Consider the following 13813-nt stretch of genomic DNA (forward strand, 5'->3'; position numbering starts at 1 on the left):
TCGAACCGCTCGCTTCTCCGTGAGCGCAGAGCTCCGCGCGGGTGGGCTCTCCGGGGCTGGGTCTTGCTTGGGGGGGCACCGCGGCAGCGAGTCGGTGAGCTCCCTTCTGCTAAAAGGAGTTTAACGCCGGGCAGGGCTTGTGCCCTCCCTCCCGCAGTCATAGCATCACAGGATGGTCTGGGTTGAAGGGACCTTAAAGCTCATCCAGTCCCAACCTCCTGCCACGAGCAGGGACACCTTCCACTAGAGCAGGTTGCTCCAAGCCCCTGTGTCCAACCTGGCCTTGAACACTGCCAGGGATGGGGCATCTCCAAGGAAAGGTGCTTCTTTCTGGCACGTTGGCTGTCACTGGCCATGAGTTCACTCCGTTTCTGGGTGTTTCTGTTCTCAGCTGACCAAATAATCTTGTGTGTCTGCTCCCTGTTCAGAGTCCCAAAAGTAATTTCCTGACGCTCTACTATAGCGAGTAAATAAGTACTTGGAGGATGTGTGTAAACAGCCTTGTTTCTTGGCTGTTGCATGTAGGGGAGATACCTGAGCTGCGCTGTGTTCATCAGGCAGTTATTTACAAGTTGATCCTCAAATCAGGTTCCTTAGTACGTGACTTGCCATGGCTCACAGCATAAGATCTTACTATTATGGGCATAGTGCAACAGCATCTTCAGAGCTTGTTTTGAAAATGGGTAAAAAAAAGAAAACAAGCAAAACCAGCTTTGCTTCTGTAATGTCAGGTGAGCTGTGTGGATCCTCCTGTCTGGTCCAAGTGTTTGGTGCAGAGAAGACCTCCAAAACTCAAGAAAACGTTTAGGGTTTGGGCCCCAAGCTGCTGGCTGTTACTGTGGAGTGACAGCAGCATTGGCCTGGGGCTTGGGGTGTTGAAGAGGAGCCGTGATGGGGTTCAGAAGTTGCCGAGTTGTCCTTTGCGCTTCTCAGGGCCAGGGCACGGGGTTGGGATCGCTGGAAGCTTAGCGAGTTAAAATTATACATGCTGGCTGAAAACCTGCGCTTGCTTCCAGCTCTTGTTTCAGGCTGGGCTCGGTCACTGAGGAGCTTTTGCTTGGGAGTTCCTTTGGGGAAAGGCCCTTGGGGATCCAAATGCATTTTAATGTAAACCAAGCTGCTGGAAAGCAGCTTCTCAGAAGAGGGGCTGAATGGAAGCACGATCCTAATTGTTAAGTGTAACAGGCCTGGGGAGCAGAGTTGCAGTGGGCTGCTCGCGCAGGGGTGCATGAGGGGACTGGACTTTATTGGGTGCTTGCATGAACTTCTTCCCAGGGTGATTCTAGAGGAAGCAAAATCTCTGTTAATGTGTGCCACATGCTCCCCCTCCAGTGTTGCCTGATGGTGCTGTCCTGCATGTGCTGCTCTCGGGACCCTACCTGGCTGCCGGAGCCAAGTTTTGGGGCAGGACAGTGGTGGCAAGGCGAAGCCCCAGTGCCACAGGCAGGGCTCGGCGGCTGAAGTGACTTCTGCATGTGCCAGACAATGCAAAACTGGGAAGTGTCTGGGACTGCTTTGCATGAAAACTACAGCCTCTCTCTTTTGGTTGTTTTTGTTGTTTGGTGGGTTTTTTCCTTTGGTTTTTCTTTTTTTTTTTTTTTTTTTTTTTTTTTTTTTTTGTTTGTTTTTTTTTTGGTGGGTGGTGTTTTTTTTTTTTTTTTTTTTTTTTTTTTTTTTTTGGTGTATGTGTGTTTTTTGGGTTGTTGGGTTTTTTTCTTCTTAATTTTGTTTTTTTTTCCCACAACTACACTTCATTATCCAGCTTCTTGATGCCTTGGCCGCAAGTTGGAGAGAGCTATCAATAGCACATTGTTGACTGAGGGGTGAGGGAGGAGGGAAGGGAATAACAAAGCTGCCAACAGCTTTCTGGGGGTGGGGAACGGCACAGCAAAGTGCTTTGTCATGCCTCTCAGCAACCACTACTACTGAATACACACTGGTCCATTGATAGCCCCAGTCATGCCTGAGGAGGGACTGTATTAACACAAAACGCCACTGAGCATGTGTGCAAAGGGGTTTGCCCCGAGACAGCTACTCTGCAACTGCTTTCTATCTCTTCCTAGCTTATTTAAACAGCCTTTTCTCCAACAAGTGCCTGCTGTGGGCCATGGGCGTGCTGCTGAAGAGCCCAGTCTGGCAAACCTGGAGGAGGAGATACATGGAGGAAGAATATTTGTGTTTCCTGTAGGAAGATTATTTTGGTGTGAGGTGGCAAGCCAAGATCTTAGCAAATTCTGCCTGTGTCATAACTGTGTTTGCGAGTTATTTTTTGGCATTCAGAAATGCCAAGTTTCAGTAGTCTGTCTGCAGTCTGGTATGGGTTCTAGCAGCACTGTGTAGGCAGTGCAGGTGATTCTGACAGTGCAGCTCAGTGCTTGTCTTTGGATACTTAAACCTGTCGCCCTCGGGGAGAGGGATTAGAGTGGAAAAACAGCTCAAGTGAGAAGTTTTAGGACAGACAGTAAGTCGTCAATACATCTACAGAGCCTGCCCATCGTAGCTTTGTTTCTAGCTCCCTGTGCTTACTGAAACCCCCCACACTCCCCTTTATTTTGGTGGTGTTTACATAGCTTTGCGCTGACGTGTTTCATAATGGGAACACCGGGGAACAACTGGTTTCTCTGCGTTGCTTTTGCAGGCATTGTTAGAGGAATACCACTGCTGTGCTTTGCCTCAGCTAAGAGCTTTTGTGGTACTGATAAAGGAAGCAATGCTCCAGAAGTAAAATAATTTGCCTTCATTAACTTCCTAAAAGCTAGAGCAGATATCAAAGCCTGTGCTCAAAGTGATGCTGAAAGATCACGTTTAGGACATCCAAACAAATTTACAAACTGCAAGGGAAACTTCTTGTTTGTAAAAGTAGACCTGTGGCATGAACTTGTAATGTTTAGGGTTGGAGTGAAGGGTGCTGGTATGATGTTTCATTTGCATGTGAAAATGTCAGCTCGGATGTTGTAGAGCCTTCAAAAAATATCTGAAGAACCAGCCCTTTCACTCCTCCTGGTTTTGAAAATGTGAAACTTAAACCTCTTCCTTCTGGGTCCTGTTGATCTATTTGTAGATATTTGTCTATAGAAAATGTGTGCTCATCTGGTCATGCGTTTCCAGCCATCTGCTGCTGGCAGCCTTCCAGGGGTCCCTATTAGCATGAGGTTGCTCAGCACTCTCTGGGTTCTTGGCTGCAAACCCCTCTGCATCTGACAAACAGCTGCTGGTTCTGACATGCCTGGGCCAGGGATGTTTTTAACATGGGTGTCCGGGCACTAGAGCTGTGATAGCTGCCTCTTACATGCTGTGGAGGGGCAGGGGTACGAGTAGGTTGGGGTAGTGAGGAGCTGTAGCACCTGAATCATGATCCCTGCTAATGTAACCTGGTGTTCTCTCTCTTTTTCTTGCAGTAGTATTTTACCTTTGAGTAACTGTCCCCAGCTGCAGTGCTGCAGGCACATTGTTCCAGGGCCTCTGTGGTGCTCCTGATGCCCCTCACCCACTGTCGAAGATCCCCGGTGGGCGAGGGGGTAGCAGGGATCCTTCTCTTTCAGCTCTGATATATAAGGTGAGAAAGATCTGACATCCAAATAATGACCTGTACCCGTGTTGCAACTGTGTTTGGTTCCTCTTGCAGACTGATGGGAATAAATGCAAATAACTCTGAGGTGATAAGTGGGAGAACAGTTCATTTTTCAGTGGCTCTGTTGGCAGATCGCTGAGCTGCATGCAGTGCTCTCCTGCTTAAATATCACCTGCCTACTAAGAAACAAGAGACCTTTTCTCAATGGCGTGCAGTAAATAACTCCCCAGTCCTGTTCCCAGAGGCCTGTTTCAGCTATTCTGTGTGGAGCCAGCATTATCAAAACGTCAAACAACTTCTTGAATGTCTTGCAAAAAGAGGAAGTGGGAAACAGAAAGGTGAAATGCAGAGAGAGAATGGTTGATAAGCTCCTTCCTGTGCCCTAGTCCGGAAGGTAAAGCTGCACAGAGTTACTACTGACTTCACAAAAGGGTGAGGCAGCCAGAACGTTTCTAGAACTCAAGCGTAAGACACAGCTGGAACATGACTAGAACAGGGGCATAGGACAAGGGAAGATCAGGAACGTATGTGCAGACTTGCTTAGGATCTGTGTAGCTTGGGTTTTGGCCCTCCTCACGCTGCAGGACCTTTCCCTTCGAATGAGGAGTGGGCAGTTCCTTGCTGTAGAATAACTGGTATGTGTGGAACTTCATGTTGTGTTATGGTGGTGCACATCTGTCTCCCTTCTGGCCAGGGGCTGCTTTTCCACATGCTGGGGAGTAAAGTGCTATCAGATGAGGTTGCCTAAATTTATGCTCAGCGTGCAAATTTGGCTGTTCAGATAGGAGTGTCGTCATAGGTGTTAGACTTGATTTTTAATTACCCTGTGGGAGGCACATAGACTTCATGTGATGAGAAGATAAAGGCCCTTTTGGGTCACGGCTACCAAAGTCTCCTCTTGAAATTCATGAGAATCACAGACCTCACATCTGTTTTCAGAGGAGTTTTATTTTATGCAGCCTTGGTGAATTTTTAGCACATGCCTCACCTACTTACCTTGTGCATAAATGTCAACCTCTGTAGCCCCCTTATAATATCAGCTTAATGCTATTGAGTTGAATTGTCACAGATGTTAGAGGGGTATGAAATCCAAAGAAGCAGCAGAGCACAATGGGCTTCCTGTCAGATCAAGATGATACATAAATAGCTTCAAGAGGGCTTGGGACAAATAATGAATTCCCTCTGGGTGGAAGGGGATGAGAAATAGGTGACCCTGCAGCTTCAACTCTCGCAGGCCTGCTTTGCCAAGCCTGGCACACACAGCAGGCAAGGTCCAAAGGCAGAAAACAGGCTCAGCGTGGAGGGAAGAACCCCAGACTTCGGAGACTTTGAAGTGTTTGATTTCAGCATGGCCTTGAATTTGCACAGAAGCTTTTGGTGGTGGCCTGTAGGCAGGGTTTACTGCCTGTGAGGATGTCATCTAGGTAGCTGCATCCCAGAAATATGGATGGGTTTATTCCTGGGTTTATTGCTGACAAAACCTAGCAGAATCTGTCAGAAAATCATCCCCTTCTGTAGGGATGATTCTGAAGGACTAGAGTGGCTGTGTTGCCCAGTGGTTTAGTCAGACCTAAGATGGGTTTACCAGGCCTCTCTCTGCTCCCCTCAGTCACCTGCTCAATCGACTGGTGCTGAGCTTTGCTGCCAGCAAGCTTCTGCGTGACCTGGAAAGGCATCTGGACCCAAAAAGCTTAAGTCCTTTTTCCAGCTGTATCAGCTGGTGTAGCTCAGGAGGTGACCTTTCTGAACAAGCCTGCCTACTTCAGAGCACACAGCACAGTATTTGCATACAATAGTGCTGTAAGTTCAGCAGCCAGGGCTCCTCCCAATAGTTGTTATTTTTGTGTAAGAAACTTAAGATTCGGCCCTTGGTCAGGGGAGCTTTACCTGAGCTGGGAATGCTGCACAGCCTGGACAGGCTTGTGTGAACGGATATGCTGTGGCTCGCAGGCTTGGCAAGAGGTTGCAGGTGGAGCACATGCCAGCAGGAGGCTGCTTACACACGTCCTTCAGTTGCTTGGCTATGGCAGATCAATAACATCCTTTCTTCTTGCACTGCCAACATGCAGGGACCTCCCCTCGTCCTTGGAGCGTCTGAGGAGTGTAGCTGGGTTGGAAAATCTTGTGCTTAATGAATTGTAAGCAAGTGGAAGTTGGTCCTTGTGTCTTTACTGCGCTGAGCTGGAGCTGAGGGCCAGCTGGGCGGTGGTTTAGGCAGCTGGGTATAGAAGAGAGTCTGGTGGAGGTTTTTTTTCCCACAATAACGTGGTGGAGGATTTTGCAGGGGTGAACTAAAAACCGAACATTTGTCGTGTAAACCAGGATTTTGCTTTGAGCAGCTTCCAAAGAATTCTGGGCTGCTGCTTCACAGGAACAGCTTCTCTCCCCAGCATCTCTAGGCATTTCGATGCCTAGAAATAAAGTATCAGCTGCCCCAGACAGGCTGTGTAAACGTAATTCCCACTGAACCAGGGGAACTGGTTCTGTTAATCCCTGTGGTTGTGCTGCCTTCGGTTCACGGGCTGTTGCATTAGGAGGCTTTTAAGTGGAAAACCCCCGCTACGTTTGGAGTGTAGGGCATAACTTCTGATGATAGAAGGGGTAAACCAGGGGGCTCGCTAAGCTGCCAGTCTTCCTGCGCAAATGCATGCGTGTGCCTCCCCCTCCAATGTGCCAATCCCAGCCTGCTTTTCTCAACTTCCTCACCCTGTTTTTGTTTTCATGAAGTGTAAGAAAAGAAGCATCTGTGAGCTTTTCTGGAGAGAAGGATCTTTTCTGAAACAGAGACATTTTCTGCTCGGTAACAACAACTGTAAAAGGCTCCTATGAAGTCACTGCTGAAGGATGTGCGTATAATCCCCTTGTTTTGGGTTTTAAATACACCTCTGTAATGCAGAGCTCCCTCTGGGCTCAGATCTGCAGGTGCTGCTGGCTCAGCTGCAGTCTGACTTCACTTGAGAGCTGTCAGTAGGTTTCTTGGGGCACTTGGCTTAAAACTAGTAAAACCCGGCAGTAGGTGCAGCCATGAAAACTTCTTTCAAACTTGATGAATAAACTTATTTCCTACAGGATATTTATTCTGTTGAAGTGTAAACTTGTTTTTCAGCGAAGCTTTGTGGGCTTTAAACAAACGGCAGCTTCCTCTGCTCCGGTTACTGAAGCCAGGCAGTTCCTCATTTACATGCGGTGTTATTTTGTCACCAGCATTACCATACTTGATGGCTTCTTCTTTGTCACAATAGTCAAACTAAGAGGGATCTATTTTAATATACATGGTAATAGGAACTAAAGCAGTGAGACATGGGTTTGAGGAGCCTGGAAAGGTTCTTGGTGGTATTTTTGCTGAACCACTTGCTGGTCTTTCAGCAATACTCGTACTGTCAGAGATTAAAACACCCACGAGACAACATCCGCTTGAAAAGTGGCAAAACTGAGGAGTCTTTCCACACTCTTAATGAGCACCATTGGCTGCTAATGTGTTCCTACTGCCCATCTTTTAAATGCCGCTTCACTGCAGATCCAAACTGACCTGAGGTTTCTTTGCTATACTGGCTCTCTGTGCATGGTTTGGTCAGAGATGAGTGTATTAAAACTCATCTGGTGAGGTGCTGTCTCTGCAGGAATGTCACTTGTGTCATTGTCAGTCCAGCTGGTCACCAGCAGATCAGAGCTCACAACGAGCTGCTGAATTAATCACCCTGTTACAGTTAAATGCCTGGAGACTGGACCTAGTGCCCTGATGGACTGAACAACCTCAGTCCCACCTGCTGGTGAGGTTGAGAGAGGGACACGTGGCCTTCCCAGGTACTCCTGTGACTGAGGAACAGAGCAGACGTGACTTCCAATATCTGCTTTGCTTCTGCCCTTTAAAGCTGTGCAGGTGACTTTGTAAGTGTGAGGGACTCAGGATGCATGAGCCTGTAACCGAGCAGGTGGGAACAGTTCGGCTTCAGTTGCAGCTGACAACGTTAACTCGGGAACCCAATGAATTTCTTCATCGTTTCACTGGGGCTCTTTGCAGTGAAATGTAGTTGTTGTTCACTGGGTAAGCCAACTGCCTGCAGAAACTGTCAGGAGAAGGAATGGAGTTTTAACCACAAAATTGTTTTCTAGGAACTGCTGGGCTGAGTCTGAGGTGGTCTGCATGCTTGGCATGCTCCTTAGAGCAGTATTGGAGAGGGACATATACATTTGTAGTCTCTGGAAGAGACCTCCTCACAATCTTCAAGTCTCTGTAGCTTCTCTCTGTTTTGGGATTCTCTCCATGCTGTGTATTTATTTTCCTCCCTTATATGAGGAGACAAACCATTTGCCATTCCAGTTGGTTGTAAAATCTGGGAAAGCAATTTGTGGTCATCCCTTGAACAAAAAGACCGTGTTGAGGAATGGGGAGACAATGAAACTGGTCAGATTGCAGCAGCAGATGCTCTTCCAGCTTCTGATTCAAGCTGTGTTCTTTGAAGGGTAGTTCATGAACCGCCCTTCAAAGATGTGACTGCAACCTGCAGTGATGATGGACTGTCATTACCCAGAATATAATGTAAATATCCAAAATTACATTCCCTTAAAGAGGAAAACATGACTAGAAAATCACTGTGAGGTCTCAGTACTCATTGTGGTGTGTACCTGAGCCAGTGAAAGGGGAAGGGAAAAGCATAATGTTGTTCTTAGTAAAGCTATAATACCATTTATTTTGCATTTGCTCTCTCTGGTTACACTCTCCTGGCTGTTTAGTATGTAGGGCTTTACTTTTTTTTTTTTTTTTTTTTTCCCCTATATTTCTGTATTAGGTTAGAATAAAAGCAAGGTATTACAGGTAGTTCAGAGCAATGCCTCTTACCCACTTAAACACTTGTTTAGAGCTCTGAGACTTGGACATGAGCTTGCAGCAGACTGTGCATACCCTCATGAGCTATGGTGAGTCTCACGGTGTGAATTCCGGTGACAGGCTGAAATTCTGGACACACACCAGTCTGTAAGGGCTGGTCTCTTGTCAGAAGGGTGCTCCCATTGAAAACAGTCCCTCTGCATGCTCTTCAAGTGTGATCAGTTAGATTTTTTTGGTCTACAATCTCATGGAAAGTTTTCTTTAACCCTAAAGCTTATTTCATGAGCTCTCCGCCTTCCCTGCACAGGACGAGAAGATCACTGTTAACCAAGATGTCCCAGTGCACGAAGGGAAGCCTCATATTGTCCACTTCCAGTACAAGGTCACAGAGGTGAAGACCTCCTCCTGGGATGCAGTGCTCTCTAATCAGAGCCTCTTTGTGGAAATCCCTGACGGATTATTAGCTGATGGGAGCAAAGAAGGGTAAGTTCAGGATCCCAGAGCTGCATCTGAGGCTCCTAGGGGGCAGGACTGTGCTTACATGGATGATGCTTTGCATGCAGGGAGAACGGGCTCTGTGTATGGCAGCTCTGTTCCAGGTTTGTGTATCTATGTCCTTACTGCCTTGTCTTCAGAGAGCTGCCCTCCTGTTTGTCCTCCATACATTTGTTTTTCTCTCCAGTGATATTTTAGATGGCTTACTGGTTTTTGAGCCCCTGTGCTAATGAAAAATAGTAAATGAACAGAGTGATTCTTTGTGTACTTGGGCACGGAAAATCTACAAGACTTTTCCTGAATTTTTGGGGTTCTATTTTATTTTTTTTGCTGGCCACTTGGCAAGCTCATTGTCAGCTTATCTTGGCAGCGATTTCCTCTCTTTCAGGGGGAAAAAAAAACAAACCCAAAACTCCATTATATTGATGCGCTTCTTCAGTAGGTGGATCTCTCCTGGAGTCCTGCCATGCAGGCGCTGGGCTCTGCCAGAGCCTCTGATTTTTCTCTGTTGGCAGAACACAGCAGTGTTTTGTCCAGACAGCTCTGCTCTGGGAAGTTTGTGTAAACGCAGCTTCCAGAGCAGCTCCTTCCTGCCAAGTGGTTTGCCAGAGATCTCCGCTGGTGGGGAGCACTGTAGCGTAGATGTGGCTTTACTGGATTCCTCTGCAGAGCTCTCTGAAGTCCTCCTAAATCTCCAACTAGGCTTCATCTGTAAATGACACAAGCTAATTAAGAAAAATACCCTCACTGGTCACCTTCAGTAAGTGACAGTGTTTTTGCTTTTTCACACTTGTCTCATTTTACTCAGTCTAGATAAATATGTAATTTCTTCATCCCGTAACTGTTTGAGCTGTCCAAGTGCTTGTTCTCTTAGGAGTGGGTTCTTCTGGGAGGGTATTTATGCACCTATGTCATTATGACTTAGAGCTCAATTTTGCCAGACCATTTTTAGCTAGGTAAAACAGCCTGGCAGAGGCTATAGCAGTTCATTACCACATGAACAAACACAAATTGAATCTTCCTTGCTGCAGCCCAGGCTCACTGACTGCTCTTCAGTTAGGTGTCAGTTGAGGCCCTGTTTGTCACTGCTCTAGCAGCCTGCATCCGAACTGGTTCAAGGCCAGCAGTGACAGCGATAGCTCTGCTGTGCTGACTGCCATGGCCCGGAGAGGGGTTCATGCAGCACTGCTTCCATCAGGGAGTTGCAGAAGTAGTTTAGCTGTAAAGATGGAAGTTTTGATTCAGGGAGTGCCAGTTGTGCCATGCAGCTGATGTGCTCAGGATGCTGCTTTGCCTGCACACGGGCTCCTTCAGTGGTGGTTTTCTTTGGTCTTCTGCCTGGCAGGAGCTCGTTTTTTGATGTTGGTTTTTTATCCCTTCCCATAAAGCATAAACGTTACAGACCTCCCTGTACATGCTGCCAGTGGAGGGGCCATAGCCTGGCTCGGATGAGCTGCGGTATTCAGCTCCCCATGTACGAAGGCTTCTGTACAAAACCACTGTGTGGTGGGGACAGGCATTTGTGCATGCTGGCACTGGCCAAGGACAGCGACTTAGGTGACTTGGTGTGAGGACAGCTCTGGGTTCTGCAGGGGTGGATAGTGAAGCAGGAAACCCATTGTTTCAGCACCCATTGTTTGCTGGAAGGGGGCTGTAAACAAGTGATCTTTCTGCCTGAAAACATCCAAACAGTTGATAATGCTCAGAGGCTTCCTCAGGACAGGACTTCCTATGGCTGATGTTCTTTTGTCTTCCTCCTCCTTGGCAGGCTGTCAGCACTGTTGGAGTTTGCTGAAGAAAAAATGAAAGTAAACTACGTCTTTATTTGCTTCAGAAAAAGCAGAGAAGATAGAGGTGAGACCTCCCCTCCACTGTCAGGTTTGCTCCCTAGATTCACCGCTGAAGCACTGGAAAAATGTGGTAATCCCAGGGCAGGGCTCTGTGGGACACTGCCTATTGCAGGAATTGCTGTATGTGTAATTCTCATGGTGTTCTTACAAATTAGAAATGATTTCTTGTGGAGGAAGTAAGCCCTTTCTTGAGACTAAAGGAGAGGGTGTATTTTTGGTTTCTCCAGCAGATAAGCTTTGCTGTCCTGTCATTAAATTACGACTAGTACTGTCATGCTGAAAGCTGCTTCTGAATTACTTGGAGTATTTTCTTGTCCAGAAATTGCTTTGTCTGTCTCCTTTGGTAAGGAGTGAGGGTCTCTGTTTTGCACCAGACTTCTGTGACTGGAAGGAGAAATGGGAGAAGTTAAATGGGATAAAAAACATTTATTTCCCATAACGTAGGAAAACACAGAATCAAGATGAGGTCCCAGGTTGGAAGGGAGCTCAAGGATCATCTGGTCCAACCTTTCCAGGCAAAGCATGACCTAGACTAGATGTCCCAGCACCCTGTCCAGCCAAATCTTGAGTGTCCAACGCTGGAGAGTCACCACGTCCCTTGGGAGGTTATTCCAAAGGTTGATTATTCTCATTGTGAAGAATTTTCCTCTGGTGTCCAGTTGGAATCTCTCTGGGAAGAACTTGTGCCCATCATCCCTTGTCTTTTCCGTGGGACTCCTTGTTAAAAGGGCGTCTCCATCTTCTTAATAGCCACCCTTAAATACTGGACTGGTGCTTAATGAACACTCAGAGCTTGTTGCCCAGATGTTTATCTGCTTTTAAAAGATCTCCCAGCACTTTTTTCCATTCCTAGACTTAAAGGTAATCCTGACCCTGGCTCTAGATGCTTATGGCTTAAGGGGGCTGCATTAGGAGTTAAAGATAGATGCGTTGGATGAGTGATTACAGCACGGAAGTTTGAGGAGATTTGTGGTGAGGTACCAAGCTATGGATATGTCACTTTAAATCTTACCAGACACAGGCTTATAACCAAGTAATTGCCATGGCAGGAGTAGTTCAAACCTGAATTCTAATTTTACTCTGCTGCTTCACAAGCTGCACTGTCTTCTGACACAAAGCCCGTTAGTGGAGCTGAGCTGTGGTGAGCCCAGGAACACGTCAGTCCATGTTGTGATGCCAAGAATAATTTTCAGGTTAAGCTCTTGCTATAATGTCACCAGTGCCACAGGTTGCATTAGTGACCTCCACAGTGGCTGCTCACAGGAGGTGTCTGATACTGGGGTTTGGCTTTAAAAATGGGTTCTGTGTTGCTCTTGGACCTGGCTTATTTGTATGAGGTCTGGAACATTCCAGATCCTGGGTCCTCCTCTGTGCAATTGAAATGAGGTGCTGTCTTGAAAATAGGTATCTGGGAGCTCCTCTGGAGTTCAGTGTCTTGGAGCTAATCATCAGAGGGTGCCACAGAGATTTGATGCTGCACCAGGTAGCATCCATAGGTCACAGGGAAGTGATGCTTTAGCACAAGCGAGGATACATCCTGTCACTGCGTAACTGTGACCAGGGGTGTGGGGAGCTTCTGGACTGAACCTGCTCTCAGTTTCTGTGCATAACCCATGCTGGCTTTCCTGGGGAACACATCGAGCTGGGCTGGGCTGTCTGGAGTTGCACTGAGCTCTGGGTCCTCGCAGAGCAAATGCCTACCTAGACCCTGAGTAAGTATATTCCTGTTTGCTGCTGTCTCACCTACTTTCAGGGCTCAACGGGTGCAGGACCCACCTAAGTACAGAGTAAGAGCTGTGATGTGCTGCAATGGCCACGTGCAGGAAAGTGGGTTTGTGCATCTGGTGCAGGTAGATAATTAAACCATCGCTGTTCCTCAGAGGGGATCGAAGACACATCACAGGGTAAAGATGAACAAACCCGCTCTGCTGCATAATCAAAATCCCCTTCCTGCTTAGGAGCAGCTGTGATGAATACTGGAGGAGACACAGCCTCCCATTTGAGGGGCTGTCACATTAAAATGGCTTCTTTCTGCACAGGAAGCTCTGGATGCCTTTGCAGAAGGTGCTGATGTTTGTGGCTTTTAAGGTGACAGAGGTAAAGAGGATTATTCCTGGTAGTAACAGATTTCCTTCTCTTTGGTAGCTCCTCTCCTGAAGACATTCAGCTTCTTGGGCTTTGAAATTGTGAGGCCTGGTCACCCCTCTGTCCCGTCGCGGCCAGATGTGATGTTCATGGTGTACCCCCTGGATCAGAACTCTTCCTCTGATGAAGAATAGCTGCAGTGAGGAACTCCAGTGTGACCGGGAAATGCTGTTGAGGGGAGAAAGGGTTCAATCTCCTTTCTTGAGGAAAGGGAAAACAAGCTTCTGTTGGACTGAAACTGCATTTTTCATTGTTAGATTGGCCTGTGTATCCTCAGAGTTGACTATCTCATTGAAATGTGTTGCCTAGAGAACTATATATACACACATGTAATCACCAAATAGTAAATGGAAGATGTTTTATGAACTGGCATAGGAGCTCTTTACGTGCAGCTGCGTGGTGTCTTAGCCTTGGGGCGCCTGGTTTCCCGGGCTGGGTGTGGGGAGCACAGCCGTAGGTGCAGCACTGACTCCTTGACTTCTTTAATCTGTGTTGGTCCTTCCCCAGTCACCCAATGTGTGCTCATCTGACAGACTACATTTTGACTTTTCACTCAAGACTCTTAAGCAGGAGGAATGTTTTGAGTGTCAGGCACGTGGAGGAGATGTGCTCAAGCTTAACCTTTAACACTACATTAACCCCCCCCATGCGTCTCCCCTTTCGGGCGACCAATGCTGGTTTAACTGGTCTAACCTTTTCTTTTTCCTTTCCCCCCACCCTTTTTAAACTTCTTGCTCTTCCAGCTTTTGTTTTAAGCAGTCTTAACTCTGTTCAATGTTACCACTGCGCTATCACAGCATTCAATAAAAGGGGCATTCCGATGAACTTCACACAGCTGGGGCTGCTTATTTGAAAGGAACAGAACTGTTGGTGGGCCCATAGTGTTGCGATGGTCTCGGAGGGTCAAGTGAGTGTTTGGAGCAA

At 47.2% G+C, this 13813-nt stretch overlaps 1 protein-coding gene across 1 annotated transcript; it reads left to right on the top strand.

Moving 5' to 3' along the window:
- Positions 1-3398: 3398 nt before the first annotated feature.
- On the top strand, positions 3399-13261 carry LOC104411310 (ornithine decarboxylase antizyme 2-like; the record flags this gene model as incomplete). Its single annotated transcript, XM_010021701.1, is given in 5 exon segments — positions 3399-3474; positions 3476-3556; positions 8707-8882; positions 10663-10748; positions 12890-13261. Coding segments are annotated over 5 exon segments (553 nt in total), but the record flags the coding sequence as incomplete, so codon positions are not given.
- Positions 13262-13813: the final 552 nt, after the last annotated feature.

This window comes from Nestor notabilis, unplaced genomic scaffold (genome assembly GCF_000696875.1).
Source record: "Nestor notabilis isolate BGI_N333 unplaced genomic scaffold, ASM69687v1 scaffold29209, whole genome shotgun sequence".
Classification (NCBI taxonomy): domain Eukaryota; kingdom Metazoa; phylum Chordata; class Aves; order Psittaciformes; family Psittacidae; genus Nestor; species Nestor notabilis.